The 23,985-nt window shown below is 38.3% G+C and overlaps 1 protein-coding gene across 3 annotated transcripts in view; it reads left to right on the top strand.

The window, feature by feature from the left end:
* Positions 1–23,985, top strand: part of LOC129399934 (putative bifunctional UDP-N-acetylglucosamine transferase and deubiquitinase ALG13) — a 46,464-nt gene that overhangs the window by 5,906 nt on the left and 16,573 nt on the right. For 2 of the 3 annotated variants that reach the window (XM_055121397.1, XM_055121398.1), the window contains 14 exons: positions 1,918–1,990; positions 5,886–5,967; positions 6,301–6,466; positions 9,908–9,983; positions 10,905–11,013; positions 13,749–13,813; positions 14,102–14,202; positions 16,609–16,730; positions 17,549–17,798; positions 18,923–19,033; positions 19,146–19,302; positions 19,837–19,954; positions 23,018–23,050; positions 23,150–23,205. In XM_055121397.1, the coding sequence (XP_054977372.1) occupies positions 1,918–1,990; positions 5,886–5,967; positions 6,301–6,466; positions 9,908–9,983; positions 10,905–11,013; positions 13,749–13,813; positions 14,102–14,202; positions 16,609–16,730; positions 17,549–17,798; positions 18,923–19,033; positions 19,146–19,302; positions 19,837–19,954; positions 23,018–23,050; positions 23,150–23,205 (1,519 nt within the window). The remainder of the gene's footprint in view (positions 1–1,917; positions 1,991–5,885; positions 5,968–6,300; positions 6,467–9,907; positions 9,984–10,904; positions 11,014–13,748; positions 13,814–14,101; positions 14,203–16,608; positions 16,731–17,548; positions 17,799–18,922; positions 19,034–19,145; positions 19,303–19,836; positions 19,955–23,017; positions 23,051–23,149; positions 23,206–23,985) is intronic. The other variant, XM_055121399.1, reaches the window with a different exon arrangement.

Here is a 23,985-nt window from a genome sequence, read left to right on the forward strand (position 1 = left end):
TTGTATAGATGTACCAAAGTTTCCGTAACCAGTCGTCTAGGCACTTAGGTTGTTTCCAGATTCTGGCTATCGTGAACAGTGCTGCAATGAACATACAGATGCAGATGTCATTTCTACAATGATTTTTTTGCACCCTCGGGATACATTGCCAGAAGTGGTATTGTGGGGTCATATGGCAACTTAATTTCTAGTTTTTGAAGAAATGACCATTTGTTTTTTAAAAAGGCTGGACCAGTGGGCATTCCCTCCAACAGTGAAGGAGCATCCCTTTCTCCCCACATCTGTGCCAGCACTAGTTGCTTTTATTTTTTTGAATGTGTGCCAGTCTCTCTGGTGTGAGGTGATATCTCATTGTCTTGATTTACATCCCCCTGTTGATTGATGTAGAGCATTTTTTCATGTGAATTTTGGCCATTTGTACTTCTTTTTTTTTACTTTTAACTTTTTTTTTTTAAATTTATTTATTTTTAATTAGAGAATCACCGTGAGGGTACAGTTACAGATTTATACACTTTTGTGCTTATACTTCCATTTGTACTTCTTTTTTGAGGAAGCTTCTGTTTATTTTTTCTCCCCATTTTTTGATGCCAAACACCAGTAACAGTAAGTCTCACAATGAGAGATGTTACTGGTGCCGATCGAACAAATCGATGAGCAACGGGATGACAGTGACAGTGATTTTTTGATGCAGTTGGAGGTCTTTTTCTTGTACAATTCTACTGGTGTCATGTATATCCTGGGTATTAACCCCTTATCGGATGGGCATTGGGTACATATTCTTTCCCACTCGATGGGCTTTAAGTGAAAACACACCAGATTGCACCCAAGGGTGCAAACCTTTCCCCTTGATCACTCAAGGTCCCCACAGAAGTTGGTATCACCCGCTCAGGGGAATACTGATATGTATCTTAGTGGGTTTAGAACCCTGTTGGTATGAGCCTTGTTCAAGTTAGTGTTTTTGCTGTCTTTTCATTTTTTTTTTGCTTTTTGGTCACACCCGGCAATGCACAGGGGTTACTCCTGGCTCTGCACTTAAGAATTACTCCTGGCAGTGCTCAGGGGACCATATGGGATGCTGGGAATTGAACCCGGGTCAGACACATGTAAGGCAAACGCCCTACCTGCTTTGCTATCACCCCAGCCCCTGTCTTCTCATTTCTCACAGTTCACCAAGAATAGTATACAACTGAGGGCTATATGGTCTCTTGTGAGCCTTCAGAATATTTCAAGGGAAACACAGATGATAAAACACTTTAATAAGGCCCATAGCAGCAGACTAGGCCAACCACTACAATATGGGGGACTGTTTGGAAAAATGTTAAAGGAACACTAGCATAGAAGAAGTACTTTTAAATCAAGGACCAGCTTTTAAATTCACATGTTTTCTTTCTGTGTGGCCCTAAAATTCAGACTGTTTTTACAAGTTTTTGAAATAGTGAAGACAAAGAGGTTTCTCAGTATATGAAATTAAATTTCAGTGGTCAGGTCATAAGCTTTACAGGAGCACAGTTAATGTGCACTTATGTATTTTCTAATTTTTCATGCTACAGTGTCTAACTCATTTAGATCGTATGAACTACAAAAACTGGAATATTTATCTGGCCTTTTCAAATAAAAGTTTGCAACCATTAATTCAAATAAATGAGACCCCCCCGCCCTATCTTAAACATGCCTGAATTGGTAATGTATCTTTACTCAGTCATACCTCTAAATAACAGTTTTTTACATCCACAGACTTTAGGGGAAGCTAGATATCTACCCTGAATTGTTATCAGTTTCTTAAATATTTGTTAAAGTTAGATTAAATGCATAAAATATTTGTGTTTATTAATTAAATGCATAAAAAGTGTTCTTATAATTGTCTCTTGTATATGCTATATTAACTATTTTCATCCACTTTGTTTTCTACCTATGTAGTCGAGATTTCATTCTTTATCGCTATCCTGGAAAACCTCCAATTTGTGTCACAGATAATGGCTATAAAGATAAGGTAAGATGAGTGAATATTCACTAAAATATGAGGAATTGAATTATGTTCAGGCTTTCTAGTATATTAAGAAATACATTTTAAGTTAATTAAAAAGCACTGTCAATCTCCTGTACAAACATGTAGAAAAATTTTCTGGTTTTATTTGATTATCCAGGAATTTTTTTTTGAAATTGTTTTTTCACTCTACAATTGGAAAAGAAACCTACAGTGTAAATTGGCTTTTCGGTGTTTAGAAAATAAGGTTCAGATTGTGGAAGATCATCCTGGAAACATTCTTTCTGACTTTTTTTTCAACCTTAGTATAGTCTGGATAACCAGCTAGTCTGGATTTTATGCATTTTCTTTTTTTTCCTTTTTAATTGAAATGTTGGTCTGAAGTTTTGCAAATTCTCTTGGAGTTGTTTCTTTAGTACTCCCAAATATAGTATTTATCACATTGATATATCACATTGAATGATGTGTATGTGTGGTTTTGGAGCCACACCGAACTGTGCTCAGGACTTATTTCTGGCTCTGAGCTCGGATCACTCCTGGTGGGAATGAGGGGAGCATATAGAGTCTCAGGGATCGAACTTGTGTTGGCTGCATGGAAGGCAAGCACCCTAGCCACTGTAGTATCTCTACAACCCCATCACTTATTTTTTTCTCATTCTGAAAGTTTACTGAAGTCAATGACTTGTGTCCACTACCTACTAAGGAAAAGTGATAGGTGCCTGTAAAGTGATAAATGGCTTGGTTAAAAACGCTAGCAAATATTTTTATCATTTTTTCTTCTAAACAGTTTATAACTTAAGGTGTACTGTCATCTAATTTGTTCAGCAAATATCTATCCCCAACAGTATACCCCAAACACTTTACTGCTCATTATGTTAAGCAGTATGAATACAAAATGCTTCTTTTTTTGCTTTTTGGGTCATACCTGGTGATGCACGGCAGTTACTCCTGGCTCTGCACTCAGGAATTACTCCTGGCGGTGCTCAGGGGACCATATGGGATGCTGGGAATCGAACCTGGGTCTGTCGCGTGCAAGGCAAATGCCTTACCCGCCGTACTGTGACTTCAGCTCACAAAAACTTCTTAACTAGCAAAAAGATTATGGTGCCATGAAGACAGACATTTGAATTTATTTTGTCTGAACAAAAACATACAAAAAAGGCTTTTTCTACTTGGGTGTTTAGAGAATGCCGTTCTATTAATGACATTACGTGGAAAATAAAAGAGCTCAAAAGCAGTGTAGTTAGAGGCAACATTGTGTGTCAAGGTTTGGGATCAAGAAATTTTGGGCGATGCATGCTAAAGAAGATGATAAAATTTTAAAACTGTTCCATTTCACCTACTCCCCCAATAAACAGGCCTCAATAAACTATTAGGTAGTACCCCAACAAATTTGAATTTTAGGGTACCACCTTACAATATAAAGGTCACTCAAAAAGGTAAATCAAGTCAAAATGACCAATTGTATGATAAAGTATAGAATTAGAATTTTATTGGGAACATATAGGCATCAATTTATAATGAACACCTGAAACTTTTACGTGTTATAGTGCAGTGTCACTTCAATAAAAAATAATAGTAATGTCAAGTTGTGTATCTTTGAATCAAAATAAACTTTTGCCACTTTGAATTGTAATTTTAAAAAGTATGGGTAAAATGAGAGAGAGTGAGAGAGAGAGCGAGAGAGAGAGAGAGAGAGAGAGAGAGAGAGAGCGCAAAAGGTAGTGCCCTGCTACAGTGGGTGGGGTTGGGGGAGGATGAAGTGAGGTGGGGGAGGGATGCTGGGACCATTGGTGGTGGAAAATGGGCACTGGTGGAAGGATGGGCACTCGACCATTGTATGACTGAAACACAAGTACGAAAGTTTGTAAGTCTATAACTGTACCTCATGGTGACTCACTAATACATTTTTTTTAAAAAGTATCGGTAAAGAGGTTATTGATCTGGAATCAGAGAACCTGATTTTTGGGAAACTCAAGGTATTGTAGGAAGTTAGCGAACAGAGTGCTTAAGATAATTTCCTAAGGAAGCTTGCTGGTTACATCTCTGACAAAGATCACAAAGAATTGTCTGATACGTAAGGTTACCCAAACCAAAGAGTGCTCAAAATAAAACAGCTTTAATCAGTAAGAATTACATCCCTTTCATAGGACACATTTTTGAGTAAGAATGTGAACAGTTTTAGAGCAGTTTAATAAACAGGTCTTTATCATTTGAAGCCAGGGAGCATTTTTGCTGTAATAGTATAGTTTGGAGTATTTTGGCATTTGACTTAATTTTAGTTATTTTCAGAGGGTAAGATGGATTTTTTGATTTCTCTTAGCTCTCATATCCATGAAGTCATTTTCTAAAAGTTCTAATTTTTTACAAATTTGAAAAATAGTACTTTTCTCGTATACTAACAGCAATATGATTAAGATAGTATAACTTTAGTGACTGTTTTTGAGCCTCATCTGGCAGAGCTCAGGACTTACTCCTGCCTCTCTGCTCAGTGATTACTCCTGGCAGGACTCAGCAGTGATACCAGGGATCAAATCCAGGTGGTTGATGCAAGGCGAGTGTCTTACCTACTGTACTATCTCTCTAGTGTCAGCCTTACTGATTTTTGGCTTGTAAAAGTCATTGGCAGAAAAATTTTGTTACGAAAATCTATTTATCTCACATGTGTATTTTTTTTTTTTGCTTTTTGGATCACACCCAGCAGTGCACAGGGGTTACTCCTGGCTCTGCACTCAAGAATTACTCCTGGGGGTGCTGGGGGACCATATGGGATGCTGGGAATCGAACCCAGGTCAGCTGTGTGCAAGGCAAACGCCCTACCCGCTGTGCTATTGCTCCAGCCCCTCACATCTGTATTTTTTTAATTTTTTATGTTTTTGCTTTTTGGGTCACACCCGGCGATGCACTGGGATTACTCCTGGCTCTGCACTCAGGAATTACCTTTGGCTGTGCTCAGGGGACCATATGGGGTGCTGGGAATCGAACCTGGGTCGGCCGCATGCAAGGCAAACGCCCTCCCCTCTGTGCTATCGCTCCAGCCCCTCACATCTGTATTTAAAGTTAAAAAAATCCTGATTACTTTCAGCATACTCGACAAATTATGCTGATTGAAAGAAATTAGAGAAAGGCATTTTATAACACATGTGGATGCTGAAAAATAACTTCTTTTTATTTTTTAATAAAAATTTTATTTGTTTGAATCACCATGTAGAAATTACAATGCTTTCAGGCTTAAGTCTCAGTTATAAAATGCTGAAACAACCATCCCTTCACCAGTGCCCATATTCCACCACAAAAAAAAACAAAACCCAGTACCACTCCCATCCTCCCCGCCCCCCCCATAACTGAGAAATTTCACTTTACTTTCTCTTTACTTTTCAACAAAAACCTCACTATTATTGTTAGGAGTTCCCTACTAGAGTCAGACCTGTTGTGAAGAGATATTAGGTCGCGGCCGCGCGGTTTTGGGTTTCTGTACTTTTCTGGATTTTCTGTACTTTAGCAACTAAGTCCAGGGAGATTTCTTCCAGATATTGGATCATTGAAAGCTTGTAACTCTCATCTGTGGTCGTCTTAATATGGCGGTCGCCACGCCTTTCACCCCCGCAAGGAAGAGTCGAGAGAGAGAAATACCTTTCTTCGCCTGAGCAGGCATGGGGCGGTGGCGTTCTCCTCAGTCTGGAGACATTCTGTGAGGAGCTGCCCATACCAAAAGTAATTTAGCTGCCCTCTGGAGTCATGCTCGTGCAGATCACATCTCGGCAGCAGGCCAAAATAACTTCTTTTTAAAACGCGTATTCATTTAATTCCATCAGTTTTTGGTTAGCGCCTTAATTTTAAGTGTTTCATATTAATAAAATGTCAAGTTTGCTCAGTTGTTCTTTGTGATTTTTTTCTTCAGATTCTACTCTGCTATTCAAGTAATGGTCATTATGATTCAGTATACTCGAAACAATTTCAGTCAAGTGCTGCTGTTTGTCAGGGTATGTGAAAGTTTTATAAATATTTCCGTGCTGTTTTAGACAATTTTCTAATAGTATTTAAATTGACGGACCCATCATATGTCCCATTGCTGTCTACTGCATTTGCGTACTAAATTATGAAAATTTTTTGTTTGGGTCACACCTGGCTCTGCACTCAGGAATTACCTCTGGCGATGCTCAGAGGACCATATGGGATTCTGGGAATCGAACCCGGGTCAGCCGTGTGCAAGGCAAATGCCCTACCTGCTGTGCTATTGCTCCAGCCCCAAATTTTTCATTTGTTGAAAACTAATTTTAATTTTACAATTATTGTTTCCATCATTTTCTCCTCAGCTGTGTTGTATGAAATTCTCTATAAAGATGTATTTGTTGTGGATGAAGGCGAGTTGAATACTGCAATTGAACTGTTTCGAAGTGGTTCCAAGAAGAATAGAAACAATGCAGTGACTGCCAGTGAAGATTCCCATATTACCTCGGGCAAGAATCCAACTCAGGATAGGTAATAAAAGGGATGAGGATATCAGTTACAAGATCATTGTGTTTCTTGTTTCTTTTCATCACTGTATGAATGTGGAGGGGACTTAAGAAGCTTAAAACTTAGATATTATACGCATGTATATAGGGTATATGGCCTTCAATGTATTTTTATTGAAGTAATATATTTACAGGTATATAAATGTTTATGTTTTAGGGGGTACAGTGTTACTACCTATGTCTACAACCACAGTGCCAATACTATATACACATTTTTAAAACTTAGTCCCTGTGAAATAACAAAGTTTTCATGGATGGGTTTCAGGCATACAGTATTTCAACACATTTTTAAAAGGACACAACAAAGGGTAAGGTTTATTAAGTATGCTCAGACTTTGAGAGTTCAGAGTTAGATAATTATTTTCACTGCTAGAAAAGAACAAAACTGTGTGATCCCATGATGATCAAAGTTTAATTACATACAAATTACTCAGGATGTTAGAAAGGTGGATTTTTGGGTCTATGCTCAAAAAACTTTGAGGTGAAAGTGGGTCCAGGAATCTGATTTAAAGAAATATATCCAGGTGTTCTGATGTAGGTAGACCATGGACCACACTTTGACTAAGAACTGTTTCTCAACCAGACGTTCCGATTACTACACAGATAACAATATGTGCACCAATGCAGTCTCATATGATCTGGTGAAAAGAGAAACTCGCAGGCTGAGATGTTTAGAGTATACTTAGTAACTAAGTATATTTCTAGCACACTATAATTTTGGTACTTACTAGGAATGTAGATTCTACATCTTTGAAGAAAGCAGCTATTATTGAGCAGATTTAGACTGACATACACATTCTGAAAAGGTATTATTGAACAGATTTAGACATACCTTCCAGTGAGTGGAAGAATCTTTCAGGCTAAGGGGAGTTTTGAGAGCTTTTGAGTTTGGTACTTAATATAGATTCTGTGGCTCTGATGAAGCAGCTATTATTGAGCAGGTTAAGTCAAAAGCTTTATGTTTTATATAATGAAGTTTAGGTAATATTTCTTCTTAATTCCTTGTACAGTCTAGAAGTTAACACGAACTTGCTACCAGGCAGCTCTTACCTAGTCTTTTTGTCTTGCAGATCTATTTTTTCTTTTCTTTCTGTTTTGAAATTTGGCTACATATAGAGGTGCTCAGGGGTATTTCTAGCCTTGCTCAGGAGTGTTGCATGGCTGTGCTTAGGAGACCTTATGTTGTGTGGGGATTCAAACCAGGGGCGCAGCTATCATAGCCACATGCAAGGGAAGTGTCTTGCCTCCTGTACTGTCTCTCCAACCCACAGTTCTATTTCTTGGATGTTTAATTGCTTGCATTTTTTTGCTAAAGGGATTTTTAAGAGTTATTTGGAATATGGTGGAGGGGTAGCGGCATTTATCAGTAAAAGTTGTTTCATTCTTCACTATTTACCTGTTGCAACATAACAAGATTGCCAAGCTGGAGAGATAGTACAGTGGGTAGGGTGCTTGCATTGCAGACTTTCAACCTGTGTTCGATCCCCAGTACCCCACATGGTCCCTCTAGTACTGCTGGGGTGCTCAAAACAACAACAAAACACCACAGTATTACCACAAACTCAATAGCTTAAAGCATATCTCCGCTCGCACCATTTATGAGTTAGGAATACCGTATAACCGCTGACCAAGCAAGTGGAAACAAACATAAGCAAATGGGACTCCATTAAGCTAAGAAGCTTCTGCACCCAAAAGAAATAGTTAGTGACCAAAATACAGAGAGAGCCCATGGAATGGGAAAGAGTATTTACCCAATACCCATCAGATACGGGGTTAATATCCAGGATATATAAGACACTGATAGAATTGTAGAAGGAAAAAACCCTCCAACCCCATTAGAAAATGGGGAGAAGAAATGAACAGAAGCTTCCTCAAAAAAGAAATAAAATTAGCCAAAAGGCACATGAAAAAATGTTCTACATCACTAATCATTAGAGAGATGCATGTCAAAACAACAGTGAGATATCATCTCACACCACAGAGACAGGCACACATCAAAAAGAACAAGAGTAAGCAGTGCTGGTGTGGATGTGGGGGAAAAGGGACGCTCTTTCACTGTTGGTTGGAAAGCCGACTGGTCCAGCCTTTTTGGAAAACAATGTGGGCATTCCTTCAAAACCTAAAAATCGAGCTTCCATATGATCCCACAATACTACTTCTGGGAACATATCCCAAGGGTGGAAAAAAAAAGCACAGTAAAAATGCCATCTGCACCTGTATGTTCATTGCAGCACATTTCACAATAGCCAGAATCTGCAAACAAACCGAGTGCTCGAGAACAGACAGCTGGTTAAAGAAACTTTGGTACATCTATAAAATGAAATACTATACAGCTATTAAGAAAGATGAAGTCATGAAGTTTGCTCATAAGTGGATGGTTATGGAGAGTATTGTGCTAAGTGAAATGAGTCAGCAAGAGAGGGACAGACATAGAATGCCTGCACTACTTTGTGCATAATATGAGACTGATACCCAAGGGCCAGAACAATTGCTCCATGCTTGGAAACCGGTTTCATGAGCTGGGGGAGAAAGCTGAAATAGAGAAGGGATCACAAAGTCAATGATGTTTGGAGGGATGGTTCAGGATGGGAGATACGTGCTGAAAGTAGATAAAGGACCAAACGTAATGGCCTCTCAGTATCTATATTAAAAACCATAATGCTCAAAAGTAGAGAGTATGGTGGAAATTTTCTGCCATAGAGACAAGGGGAAGGTTGAGATGGTGGGGATACTAGGACATTGGTCGTAGAAAATGTGCACTTGTGGAGGGATAGACTCAATTAAAAAAAAGAAATACTGTTTAAGGAATATTGTTTAGATGTATCTTAATGCTTTGGGTTTCACAAAACACTGGTAGGTTTTGGCCAGGACTGAGTGCGAGTCTTCAACTTTGGGAAGGGTAGACTTTCCTCTCACATGGCTCTTAGCAATACACTACTTACTGCAGATCTGAGACAGATCTTCAGTTTCTGCTAGCTGCCAGTTATTTGCCAGTGGGATTGGTGAACATGAGTGCTTGCCTATTGTCATCAAAAAAGAGATCAGAGACATAGGCACACTTTTTAATGTAATGGAACATGCATCCTATGAATCGGTTAGAAGAAAATTTGAAAGGTAAATCACACAAAGATATAAACAACAGGAGGCAGGGAAGTTAGCATTGTAGAAATTTATCTTAGGAATGTGTCCCCCTGTTGAAGTATGAGACATACTTAGGAGAAGTAATATGTTTTGTATATTAATAATATTGTAGCACATATTAAAAGGAAATATATATGTAGATGTTGAGAGAAAAAATATTTGAATCATTTTAAAAACAGCTATTCTACCAGTAGGTGGCAATCTAATCATTAGATGTAAGAAATAGCTACTACGTTTATATAAATCTCTTTGTTCTGAATATTAGGAGTGAAGAATGGGATGCCAGCAGCAACACTGAAAATGCGCCAGAGGGATACAGCGAAGGAACAGAAGCAGAAAAGGTTTGAGATTTTCTATGGCAAAGAATTTTCATAATCTTGACTTACAGCATTATAGCTTGAACTATGATGAGATGGTCCATTCTAGTTATATGGGGCAGGAGAGGAGTTGATAATGCTTTTCTTTGTAAAAATCTTAATTTGAAAATATAAAATGTACACTTAATGTACTAATTTTTTTCTTATGGAATTGTAGAATTTTTTTCAAAACAATCTGAACATGAGAAATTTCAGAAGCTGTTTTCAAAATTAAAGTATTTCAAAGCAAATTGATAATTAGTTTGTAATTAATATACTGATGCTGCCTTTTTTATGGAAGCAAATATTCTTAATCTTAGTCAAAGAAAATAAGTATTGACCTTGGGTCTATTCAAGTTTGAGAGAATTTACTATATGTAGACCTAAAATTAAGCAGACTTTCAGTTTGATGCCAGCTAAACAGGCCAAATACTGTTATAAGAGTGTTTATGACCAAAGTGAGGGTAATTTGGGAAGAATATTAAATATGGTTAGATTGTAGGTAAATATAAGAAAAAAAGATAATTCATTGGGAGATTGAAACAGGTTTTAACTAGAATGAAGTACATTTTTCAGGTTGTTTTGGTACAGAACCACTTGTGCCTCTGTGCATATCACGATGATACTTGTTGAATAGCTCTGACTGAATTTTTAATCCTGGGCTATGTTGCAATGATTTATGTAACGTGTCATGAGTTGTTGCCTGCATTAAACAGTATTTCCTTTCATCCATCCAAACCCTCTTAGATGGTTTGCATACTGCTTCTTTAACATTTCTTCTAATAAATGTGAATCACATGTACATAGTATAACATGGGGGTGGGTGAGACAGACCATTAATTCTTCTTAAAGAGGGAAGACTAATGGTAAGGATGATGAGTTGGTAGCATGATTCATTTTTTTAAGTCTACAGAAAATCCATCAAAGATGCTCTTCCCATATAAGGTGCTGAAGTCCCTGGACCCAGAAATCTATCGTAATGTAGAATTTGATGTTTGGTTGGACAGCAGAAAAGGTAATATTTCAACAGGATGGATACCTTTGAATCCTGACAGATCAAAGAGAATAGTTTTGCAAATCATTTATAACAAGAGACATTTTCAGTGCAGTGCTGTTTTTTTTTAACTTGGTATATGATTTAATCCAAAGCAAGAGACAAATAGAGAGGACGAAGGGATCTGTCAGAATCTGATGTTTATTTGGGACTTCAGTTTTGCAAAGACTGTAGAAATAGCCTTTAGATATCTTGATGAAAATACTAGAAATTTGTCATAAATGGAAACTGACCTGCTTGTCTTAAACACCGTACTGCTCTCATTGATAAATTGTTAGATCAGTACTTGATAAAATGGCTTGTGGGCCAAATCTGACATGCCACCTGTTTTGGTATGTGACCTAATAATAATCTATTTTAAGTGGCAGGAAAATATATTAAAATAAAAACTGTGTTAAGTATGTGTGTGTTAACTATACATTTAAGTGTCCAAAATATAAAGGTCTTATGAGTTGAAGAGTGGCAGCAGAGTCTGTGTGGCCCAAAATATTTACAGCAAGAAAGTTTGCTAGTCCTTGAAATAGGTGATTATCCTTTCCTATAACTCAGTTGATAAAATATACCTTCAGAATAACTTTTAATGGTTTATATACATATCCAACTTTTTGAATCATAGTTCACTCAGGTTAACTCCTCATGGAACACACTAAGTTGTTCAAAATAACTTAGGTTTAGGTCTTACAATACAAAGAGTTTGGAAAGGTGCATCCAGGAAGGAATACAATAGCAGGAAAGCATAGGATAGAGGACAGATAACTGCAGGGTATAACACTACCCAGGCAAGGATAGAATAAACAGCTCAGGGTCTTTTAGATGTAGACATAGGAAAAATAGAATAGAAACTGCCACGACTTTATATTATAAAGCTGCCTACTGATTGACTATGTGAAATCTCCCTCCTCGGCCACTGCTCTTTGTGTACCTATTGTTTATTGACTCACCCACTGTCCTTACTGTTTGTCAACTTAATGGTTTACTTATTGGGAGCCATGGTGGCAGAGCTATATTGTATTGAATAAATGGCCTGCCTCTGAGATTACTGATGGCTCTCCAGTCTACCCTAAAGCTTGGACAGTCCTTGTGTGTGTTCGTTTCATTCTCTGCAAATGGTCCCAGACTGGATGGAGATCAAAAGTGTCACACCATTGTCTTTGTGGTAAAGTGTTATGTATGAAACCCTATCAGCTACTGTAAACCACAGTGCAAAAACTTATTTTTAAAAAACTGCCTCTTGTAGAAGCAGACTGGTGGGTGGGAGGTAAATGCAGATGGGATGGGGTGGGGGCAGGGGCACTGTTGGAAGGAATTGGGAATTGGTGAAGGGATTGGCGTTGAAGCATTGTATGCCTGAAACCCAGTCTTTAATGACTTTGTAATTTCATGATGACTAAAAAAAATTTAAGGTACAAATCCTGTTGATTTTAGGTAAATCTTAAGATTACAACCTCTCAATTTCCACCTGGTTTTTTATACAAAGTTTTGTGAACTATTCTGGTACCATGCTTTAAAGTGACTGTACGAGTGACTGAGGAGAAAGCTCAATGGGCTGCACACATGCTTTGCCTGCAGGAGACCTGGGATTGATATTTGTCACTGGATTTGATCCCTGTCAATTAATGCTCCCTTGAGCCCCACAAGGAATTACTCCTGAGCACCTCCAGCTGTGGCTCAAAAACCCAAACTGCCAGTTTCTCTCAAAAGTTATGATGAGATAAAGGGCCAAGAATGTGATTGAATAGAAAATAAACTGTCATGCTCATGTGAGGCCCTGTATTCTGACTCCTCCACACCAATCCCACCACAAAAATAATAAAATACCGTAGTATTTTACTACTGAGAATCATGGAATATTCTGTTTCCCCCTCCTCCCCGCCCCCCAGCCCTCTACATTTTTCGAAATAACACTTATATAGGTTTGGAGCGATAGCACAGCGGGTAGGACGTTTGTTTGCACACAGCCGACCTGCGTTCGAATCTCAGCATCCCATATGGTCCCCTGATCACCACCAGGAGTAATTACTGAGAGCAAAGTCAGGAGTAACCCCTGAGCATCGCTGGGTGTGACCCAAAACCAAAACAAAAATACTGTTTTACTTTTTTAAAAAGTCATGGAATAACCCTTTAAGATTATTTTTTCATACCAGATTTCAGTGTATGGTAGTAGCATTATAAAAGACAATGGTAAAAATAGTTTTACAAATGATGTAGTTATAGTATAGCAGGTAGAGCACTGGCCTTAAACATGGGCAACCTGGGTTCGATTTCTGATATCCCATATGGTCCCTGAGTACTGCCATAAATAATGGCTGAGTGCTGAGCCAGGAGTAACCCCTGAGCATTACTGGATGTGTGTCCCGTATACAGAAACAAAACAAGATATCAATAACAGCAAACCCAATATAGCACTGTAGCACTGTTCTCCCCTTGTTCGATTTGCTCGAGCATGCACCAGTAAAATCTTCATTGTGAGACTTGTTACTGTTTTTGGCATATTCAATACGCCATGGGGAGCTTAACAGACTCTGCCATGAGGGCAAGATACTCTTCGGTAGCTTGCTGGGCTCTGAGAAGAGCAGAGGAATTGAACCCGGGTTGGTTGTGTGCAAGGCAAACGTCCTACCCGCTGTTCTATCTCTGCAGCCCGGATCCAATATAGGTGAGCTTAAATATAATTTTTTCTTTTCTTTTTTTTTAAGAACTTCAAAAATCTGACTACATGGAGTATGCTGGAAGGCAGTACTATTTGGGAGACAAGTGTCAGGTTAGTTTTTCTATAAAGATAATTTGTTTTTCCAAGATTGTGTTTTTAAACAGTAATTGGTTTAAAGCATACTTATAAAATGCTAAAAACCTTTTTAGATGTTTATGTAAATTTTAATAACAAAGTTGTGGTTAGTTTGGGCTCTTTCAGTATGTGTCTGCCTCCCCCATTGAACTGGCAGTGTACCAACTTCTGTAATTAGTAGACACTGAGCTCCAGTTTTCTTTGGCTTAAGTTTAGTCTGCTAATATTGATATTAGATATATTCTTATTATTCTACTTTTTAAGGTTCGCTTGGAATCAAGTGGAAGATACTATAATGCACATATTCAGGAAGTTGGAAATGATAACAATTCAGTAACAGTCTTCATTGAAGAACTTGCAGAAATGTAAGAATATAATTTATTGAGTTATTAAAATCTTTGGTTTGAGTTATAAAATCCTTGGTTCTTGGTGATTATCTAAGTTATGTCTTTTTAGAATTCTAGTAAAAAAAAACAGATTAATAGTTGGTACTAGCCTGTGACAGATGGCGCAGTCAGATCGCCCTCACATCTGATAGCACAACGGGTTGGATGTTTGCCTTACACGCGGCTGACCCGGGTTCGATTTCTCTGCCCCTCTCGGAGAGCCTGGCAAGCTACCGAGAATATCTCGACTGCACAGCAGAGCTTGGCAAGCTACCATGGTGTATTCGATATGCCAGAAACACTAACAACAAGTCTCACAATGGAGACATTATTGGTAACCACTCAAGCAAATCGATGACAGTGATACAGTGATACTAGCCTGTGATGACTTCACGTTATGAAAGCATATTCTAAAAAAGGAAATAATGATTATATCAATATATGAAAGTTTCTAGGAACTGGACAGCGGTCAAATCATTAAAATATACCAACAGAGTCCTCATACAAAATCTTTGTGCTAATGGAAAATCTGGTTTGTAGAATTTGCCAGTATCACAGTAAGCTTGTCTTGTCATTCTCAAACTTGAGTATATCACAGTTACCTTGAAGGCATCTTAAGTCACAGCAAGGAAATGCAAGGTATCAAAGAGGGATAACTTTATTATCCTGCACTGTAGATTATAAAAATGAGAAGGATAGCAAAGGAAAGAAATTAAGGTGGGAAGTTAGAAGAGATTAATGGGAGGTAACCATCCCATGGGCCAAAAGGTCCTTGTTAATTGGTGGTATAAATATATTCATATAGGTAAAAAACACAGACCCAATCACACTGCAAGCAGTAGATCCAGAGTACATTAACTAGTCTTAAAAAGTGACTGAGGGGCTGGAGCAGTACCACAGCGGGTAGGGCGTTTGCCTTGCACGAGGCAGACCCAGGTTCGAATCCCAGCATCCCATGTGGTCCCCTGAGCACACCAGGAGTAATTAATTCCTGAGTGCATGAACCAGGGATAACCCCTGTGCATTGCTGGGTGTGACCCAAAAACCAAAAACCAAAAAAAAAAATTAAAAAGTGCCTGAATAGCAGGTAGTCTTCGGCATGCCTAGAACTATTTTGAACAATTTTGTATATGACCGTGCCTTCATTAAAAATATACATATATTTTAAAATAAAACACAGATGAGTTCCATTCCCAATGATTCTGATTTAGTAAGTGATGATACCCCAAAATTTCCTGCTGAGGTTGATGCTTTTGATACACTTTTATAAACTTTAAATGATACTGGCTGTGTTTGGTAATATTATCTTAAAAACCTTTCACAGCTTAAAACAATTAAGTTTTTAAATTTTATTTATTTATTTATTTATGCTTTTTGGGTCACACCTGGCAATGCACAGGGTTTCTGCACTCAGGAATCACCCCTGGCGGTGCTCAGAGGACCATATGGGATGCTGGGAATTGAACCCCTGTTGGCCACGTGCAAGGCAAACGCCCTACCCGCTGTACAATCACTCCAGCCCTAAAACAATTAAGTTTTCTTGTTCAGTTGTATTACAGTGAGTCAGCAAAGAAGAAGCAGACTAATAGGAGCTTTACCTTGACACATACTTCCATGGTCAGAGACAGGAAAACTTCGACAAGTTTTGACATTTAGGAATCAGTACATGACAATGCATATACTGATTCCTAAAGCAACAGTTCACTTTTATTTATTGGCAAAAGTGGGTTTTATAGCCAAGCCTATTTAAGTGGAGTGTAAAAAATATAATTCTCCAGTGATAAATAATGAATTTTTGTAGATGAGCACTGTATTATAATATTTTTCTTGGAATATGATAGATGCTGCAGACAGCTGAAAAATTATACACTTAACTCTTAGGCTCTCTTTTTTTGGCTTTTTTGGTCACACTTGGCGAAGCACAGGGGTTATTCCTGGCTCTTCACTCAGGAATTACTCCTGGCAGTGCTCAGGGGACCATATGGGATGCTGTGAATTGAACCTGGGTTGGTTGCATGCAAGGCAACCACCCTACCACTGTACTATCACTCCAGCCCCTAGGCTTTCCTTGTTTTTTTTAATGATCATAGTCCACTGATCAGGAGCTACTCCTGGATTGGTGGTTTGTAGGTTGCTGTGTTTGGGAGACCATAAGGTGTTGGCAATTGAACCTAGAGCCACACATATGGAAGGCAAGTGCTTTGCCACTGAGCTACATTCCTCCATCCCTACACGGGTTTCCAAGCTTAAACAACCTTAACAGGGAACTAGTGTCAGATTTAAGTAAAGCACATTTGAAGATAAAGCATGAGATATGGGGGATGTGTATCTAATGCTAATTAAGTCTGTGTTGGAATGGCTTCATGGTAGACTCTTTTACTTTAGGCATATTGTTCCACTGAGTAACTTAAAGCCAGTTACCCAAGTGACACCTGTTCCTTCCTGGAATGCCAGTCGGAGAGGAAGAGGTTATCAGAAAATGCATGGGAGCTATGTCCCAAATATGGGTTTGTATGCTGAAGGTTTTTAAATTTTTCTTTCTATGCCTTTCTACTTCACTTTTAAAATGTGTAGTGCAAGTATTTCCAATATTAGCACTATTGACATTTTGATGTGGGTAATGTAGTAAATTGTTTCTGTGTATTGAAGGATGCTTAGCCATATGATACCACTCACATTATCCTTCTTGTTGCCACAATAAAAAAAGTCAGACAGGGCTAGAGCAGTAACAGTGGGGAGAGTATTTACCGTGCATGTGGTCACCCCGTGTTCAATCGCTGGCATCCCATGTGGTCCCCCAGCCAGGAGTAATTCCTGAGTGCAGAGCCAGCAGTAACCCCTGAGCATCACTGGGTGTGACCCCTTCCCCCCAAAAAAAGAGTCAGACATTGTAGATAATGGCCCATGTGTATTTGTTGTGTAATGGAAGAATCCAGAATTATCCTTAGTTGAGAACTGTTGTTCTGAAGGATCCTATAAACAAGGTACAATGGATTTTAAATTCTAAAACTTAAGGGAGAAATATTTCTAAAATAACCAAAATAATAATGAAGAAAAGCAACATATTAGCAGGCATTAACTTTCATAATAATAAGTGACTGAAAGTTTTTTTATGTATCCAAAGCTGTTCACATTCAAAGTACTGAAATGTTCATTTATGTAGAAATTTCTTGCTGGTTCTTCCTCTACATGGAAAGTGTAGAATATCCTTTAAAAATTGCCTCAATTTTAAATTTGATTATATTTGGTAATTTGAGGGAGGTATAGGCCCCACTGAACATTTTTGTTATAAAATTTATTTGCTACTTCTTTGTTTTCCTGAAAGCAGTGTCAGAGATGGACATGAAACAACGGAAGAAGATATTCAAAAAAGTAAGAGGCAAAGAGGTTTATATGTCTATGGCTTACAGCAGAGGAGACCCCTTCCTCCCTCCCAGGCTTCAGCATAATATGCATTATGGGAATACCCCTCCAATGCACTATTCGTTACCAGCTCCTGGCAGTGTTATACCTAATGAACATTTTCATCCTCAACATTCATCTCAAAGACAAGGTTCGGGTTATATAGTTCCCAGGTAAGGATTCACTTGCTTCCAAGATCTCTGTGAGTTATTTAGAAGTATTCAATAACTTAGATTTCTCTTGAATTCTTAGATTTCTCTACTGAATACTTGAATTATTTAGAAGTATTAGATGTATTTAATAACTTTGGGGCTGGAGCGATAGCACAGCGGGTAGGGCATTTGCCTTGCATGCGGCCGACCCGGGTTTGATTCCCATCATCCCATACGGTCCCCTGAGCACCTCCAGGAGTAATTCCTGAGTGCATGAGCCAGGAGTAATCCCTGTGCATCGCCGGGTGTGACCCCAAAACCAAAAAAAAGTATTTAATAACTTAGAAAAATCATCTCTGAGTTATTTGGAAGTGTTCAATGACAGATTTTTTTTCTAAATAACCACACCCAGTGGTATTCAGTAGCTTAGGACCTCTTGTGACAGAGATCAGCCCAGCAAGGGTCAGTGGCTCTTGAGAAAAATGAAGGCTATATGTATTATGTTGGCTTGGCTCTGCTCAAGAAGTACTGAGGGGTTGTTTTGAAGGGGTTGTTTTGAAGGGGTTATGTGGCTTTAGGGATTAAATTTAGGGCCTTGTACATGCCAAGTACTTAGCACCTACTACATTGTGCCTGTCGCATTTCCTACCTCACTGGCCATTATGAAAGAAAATTTATTTTTTTATAATCCTGCCTAATGGGAGCATAGAGGAAAGAACTTATGTGTGTTTAAAGTCTCGTCAAGTGAATATGTCAGAATATTTCTAATTTCATATTCTAGGGAATTATGGAACAATTGAAGAAATTCTAGACTATGGAGTATCATCAAAATTTGGGAACACAAACCTTTTTTTATGTATTTATTTATTTTGCTTTTTTGAGTCACACTCAGCGATGCTCAGGTGTTACTCCTGGTTCTGCACAGAAGAATTACTCCTGGCAGTGCTCCGGGGACCGTATAGGATGCTGGGAATCAAACCCGGGTTAGCTATGTGCAAGGCAAATGTCCTACCCGCTGTGCTATTGCTCCAGCCCCCCACAAACCTTTTTTAATTGGATGATTTTAGAAAGATGTGTCAGTTCTATTTATAGAGATTGTCTAGTGGGTAATGAGTTTTATTTGTTTTTCCTTCTCATATTCTTAGGGAATCTCGTTTCACAAACAGGCACAATGTAGTAGTTCCCAAAGTGGGTTTTCAGCCTGGCCCAGGAAAAAGATGCTGCCAGAATTATGACAACTTCTCCTATAGATCTCGGTAAATGAATTTTAAGTGTTAAGCATATTGACTGATTTTTAAAGTGTTATTTAATGTTGAGATACTTGAACTGAAGTGTTATATCATTTTCTTCATTTTCTCTGAACTAAAGTTCCTTTAGACGTAGTCACCGCCAGGTGCATTGCATGAATAAGGAATGCCAGTATAGTTATGCCCCGGGGAATGGACAGATGCCCAGGGGCTTGGAAGAAACATTTACTTTCTATGAAGTTGAAGAAGGGGATGAGACTGCTTATCCACCTTTGCCTGTAAGTTTGTCAAAGCTTTATTTTTAAAAATCCATTAAATTTATAGTAAAGGCAATGTATATTGTATATACTTTTTTGCTCTTTTTTTTAACAACCAAATAAAGCCTTTCCTGGAAAACATACATTTTTATCTTAGCAATTTTAAAGATGGGAGAAGATAGGCTATAGATAATCTTGGCTATATCAGTATGGGGTAATATATTTTCTAGTTTTTATTAAAATTTTCTCTGTATGGAAATTATTTCCAGAGTGCTCTTTAAAACATAGTTGATATTCTTCGGTTACTGATGATGGGGGGATGCCTGTGGGAATCAGAGCTTACTCCTCCCTCTGCCTTCAGGGAACATTCCTGTTGGGGCTTGGGGGACCATATGTAGTGCCAGGGATTGAATCTGGGTCAGCTGCATGCAAGGCAAGTACCCTCCCCACTCTCCTATTTCTCTGGACCCTAGTAATTGATATTCTTTGTTTAGTTTCTTTAATCTGTTTTTTATAACTACAAAGCAAAACTGTATGTATATCTCTTTGATACAGAGTCATGGAGTGCCCTCTGCGATGGTTCCTGCAACTTCTAGATACCATGTTACCAGACGAGGACATAGCTTAAGCAAACAAACTTTGAATTCAGAGGTTGATGGCCACAGTGATAATGGTGAGCAAGTTAGGGGTATGTGTATGTTGATACTTACAGGTGCTTCTTGTGGCAGTAGCATATCACTGTATCACTGTCTTCCAATTGCTCATCGATTTGCTGGAGCGGGTGCCAGTAATGTCTCTATTCATCCCTGTCACATTCAGGGTCAGAGGAATGAGGCCCATTACTGTTACTGTATTTGGCATATGGAATACGCCACGGGTAGCTTGTCAGGTGCTGCCGTGTGAGTTTGTGCATTGCTCTCTTCCGGGAGCTTTGTTTTATAGTCTCTGGATCTTGGCTGTTGATGAGATTACATGGCACCAGGGTCATTTTGTAGGTGTGACTGCCAAGCTACTGGAAAACTGGGGATCTGGGTGGAGAAGGCCCAGTCTCAATCCAGCAGGCTTGGAGATCTCAGCCACAGGTCCTGCATACCTGGGTTCCTCTGTTGGTTCCTTCATGGGTGGGGCTTGTCTAAGCGTGTGGAGAGTGGCTTTGAGCATGGCTGTGACTGGGTTCTGGAGGTTTTCGGATGGCAGGGCACTGCTTGGGGCGGGGAGGGAAACTTAATCTGCCCCACCCTCGAGCTGCATGCCCCCCCTCCCAGTGGAGGCAGGAGATTAACATATCAGGAGTGTTAAATAGACTAAAAGGCTTTGTTTGGGGCTCTTGCTTAATTTTGGTAGCTCAGTTTAGAAGATAACAGTTTTAGAATGTCTTGGATTTTAAAGATGTCTTGGTATTTAGTAGAAAGAGATTTCTGGTCTGATAACTGCACTGCATAGCTTATTTTCAGCTCTCTGAATTGGTTTTTAGTGAGCTTCAATTTGATGAGATTTTGGTATAGAAAATACATATTCATTTATTAGTGAAGAGCTATTGGTAGTTGCCTTCAGCATTTGTGTAACCACTTTGCTTTTTATGTGACTAGCTGTTATTTTATAAGATTGCTATAAAATTCACTCTTTGTTGAAGTCTGCTTGATCTTCTAAATATTTGCTTGATCTACTAAATTCATTGAATAGATTTCATTGAAATCAATTGTTCATCTTCTGCACTAAAGTCACTGTCATCCCGTAGCTCATCATTTTGTTTGAGTGGGAATCAGTAACGTCTCATTGAGAGGCTTATTGTTACTGTTTTTGGCATATCCAATACGCCGCCATGGGTAGCTTGCCAGGCTCTGCCATGCGGGCACGATACTCTGGGTAGCTTACTGGGCTCTCCTGGAGGGGCAGAGGAATCGAACACGGGTTGGCCGTGTGAAAGGCAACCGCCCTACCGCTGCGCTATCGCTCCAGCCCTTCACTAAAATATATTTATAAAATACTTTTATAAGCAAGATACTTAGATTGCCCTATCAGAATTTTGAAAACCTGTAATGAAGAATTTGAGGTTTAAATGGTAAATGACATGGTTAAAATTATACCCTTAGTAAATGGCAGAGATTTAATTTTTATAACTATTGGGATATAATTGCCATGCAATTATTTAAACTGTACAGTTCAGTGGCATTAGAGTTTCAGTGGAACATTTTAGTACCCCCCAAAGAAACCGTATTCCTGTAAGTAGCCACTCCCTATTATCCCTCCATCTCCTCCTCCTCTCAGATGTAGAGAACAGCCAAGTTGCTTTGTGGTTTAATGAATGTATCCAAACTGGATATTTAAAACAAACAAAATGATCTAATATGTGGACCTCTGTGACTGGCAGAGATCATATTTGACTGCAGGTTTGTTTCACTTTAAGTCTATATGTATTCAACAGTTGTTGAATTTTTCCGCTCACCTAGGATGTACTTAGTTTTATTATTTTTCTGTAAAACTACATATTCCTATGGAAATAATTCTGGAGGAGTGGATGAATTGAGGAGGCGTGAGACAGTCTAATGATAGATTTACCAGTCAAGATCTTTATTTTTTGTGTGTGATGTTTTTTCTGCTACTTTGAAGAAAATAGATATTTCTAGGAAGTTAATGAGGAACAAAAAATCTAGTTCATGATGAATCTATGATTGTATATACATGTGCTTGAGGATGCATGGTCTGACATTGTGTGCACATGTTTGAAAATGCATAATCTCTTTTACTTGATGTGACACTTTTATCTTTACCTTTTAGCACAGTGAGGGTCTTCATATGTACTTGTTCCCCTGAAGTAGCATATTCAGAATATCCAAATATAACACTGTGGTGTGGTGTTATGATGTTCCGAATCATGTTTGCATGAAAATTATTATTTGTATTATTGTAAATAATGGTGCCTCAATTAAAATGAGAGAAATAGGGTATCCAAATCTATTCTTAGCATCTTCAATCTGCAGTCTGTAGAAATTCTGTCTTTTGTGTGTAAGAGTGAAGTCCAGTTTGACCTGTGGGGTTTATTGTGGTTCAATTTAGGATTGACTTTCCCTGCATTTTCGTGTTGTAGTAGCCTTAAGGCAAAGTACTTTGATCCATCAAACCATCTTTTGATTACAAAAATGTAATGAATAGTTAAGCTGAAACAATGCTGAAAAAAACAGATGAGGCATGATACATTCTCATATTGTTCACTTAAATTTTGGGTTATACTTAGGTTATTTTATAGTAATCATTACAGTATGATAAGGACCATGCTAATTTCTTTCCACACTTTAACCCACGATCTAGGTACTGTTTTTTCTGTTTTACAGTAAAGAAAATGAGGCTAAAAGATTAAGTAAACTGCCTAAAGAATTGTTGGGATCAGAATTCAGTTCTAGATAGGGCTAACTCCAGAGCAGATGTACACAATTCCCATATTTGATTACCTGATGAGAAAATGGTCACAGCTGAGTTTTTCACCTCTGAGTAATAGGAATAAAGGGAATTTTTGGAGGAAAATATTGTTTACAGCCAACTTACCTTCAGTATCTGTCAACTAGTTCAAAAACATAAATACCATATAAATCACATATTTCAAAGGTAACACACACACTATATACACTAATATATACGTATATATAATTTACATGTATTAGATTTGGATACATATCCAGAAAATTTAAGAAAAAGACTGGCCTTCTCTGAACTTAATTGTACTTCTTTTTCTTCCCAGGTGGCTATCATAAAGAATGTGTTTATTCTTCAGGTTAGTGGTTTTTTTATATAATCAGGCATTTTTCATTGTTTATAAAATTTCAAACTATTAAAGTAATGCTCATTTAAAATTTTACTTTCTGTCTTCTAGAAAATGACTATAAAACTTCAGATGTTTATCCTGCTTCTGATTCTACAGCAAACTTGGTGGGTATTTAACAATTTAGTTCTTTCTCTTGTACTATGGGACTATTCTAAAAGCAGTACATATGCATTGACTCCTTAATATTCTTGGTAGATTCTTCAAAACTGATTTTAAATGAAAGGATTAATAATAAAACCATCTTTCCATAGGTTAATTGATATAAAGAAGATTTTAATACTTGAGCTTTACTTTGTATATTTTTGGTCAAAACATCACAAAACAATAGAATCTCCAAGCACTTCTACTTTTTTGTGTTGGGGGTGGATTGTTAACCATACCCTGTGGTGCTCAGTGCTTACTCCTGACATTGCCCAAGGGACCATTTGTTTGTTTGTTTTTTAAATTAGTGAATCACCCTGAGGTACAGTTACAGGGTTAAAAACTTTCATGCTTGCATTTCAGTCATATCCAAGGATGGAGTAACCATCCCTCCACCAGTGCCCATTTTCCACCAACAGTGGTCCCAGCATCCCTCCCACCACCCTCACCGTGTCCCCTCCATCACGCTCCGCCTCTGTGCCGGAGCATTCCCTTTTGCTCCCTCTCTACTTTGGGGTGTTGTGGTTTGCAGTAAAGTTATTGAGTGGCTATCATGTTTGGTCTATATTCTACTTTTGGCATGCATCTTTCAACCCAAATGGGTCCTCGCTCAACGGACCATTTTTAGTGCCAGGGATTGAGCCAGAGTTAGCAACACACAAGGCCAAGTGCCTTAACCCCAATATTATTTCTCTGGCCTCAAAACTTTTAATATTAAGAAATAATTTTGTGTTTTCCATTTC

The sequence above is a fragment of the Sorex araneus genome, chromosome X (genome assembly GCF_027595985.1).
Source record: "Sorex araneus isolate mSorAra2 chromosome X, mSorAra2.pri, whole genome shotgun sequence".
NCBI lineage: Eukaryota > Metazoa > Chordata > Mammalia > Eulipotyphla > Soricidae > Sorex > Sorex araneus.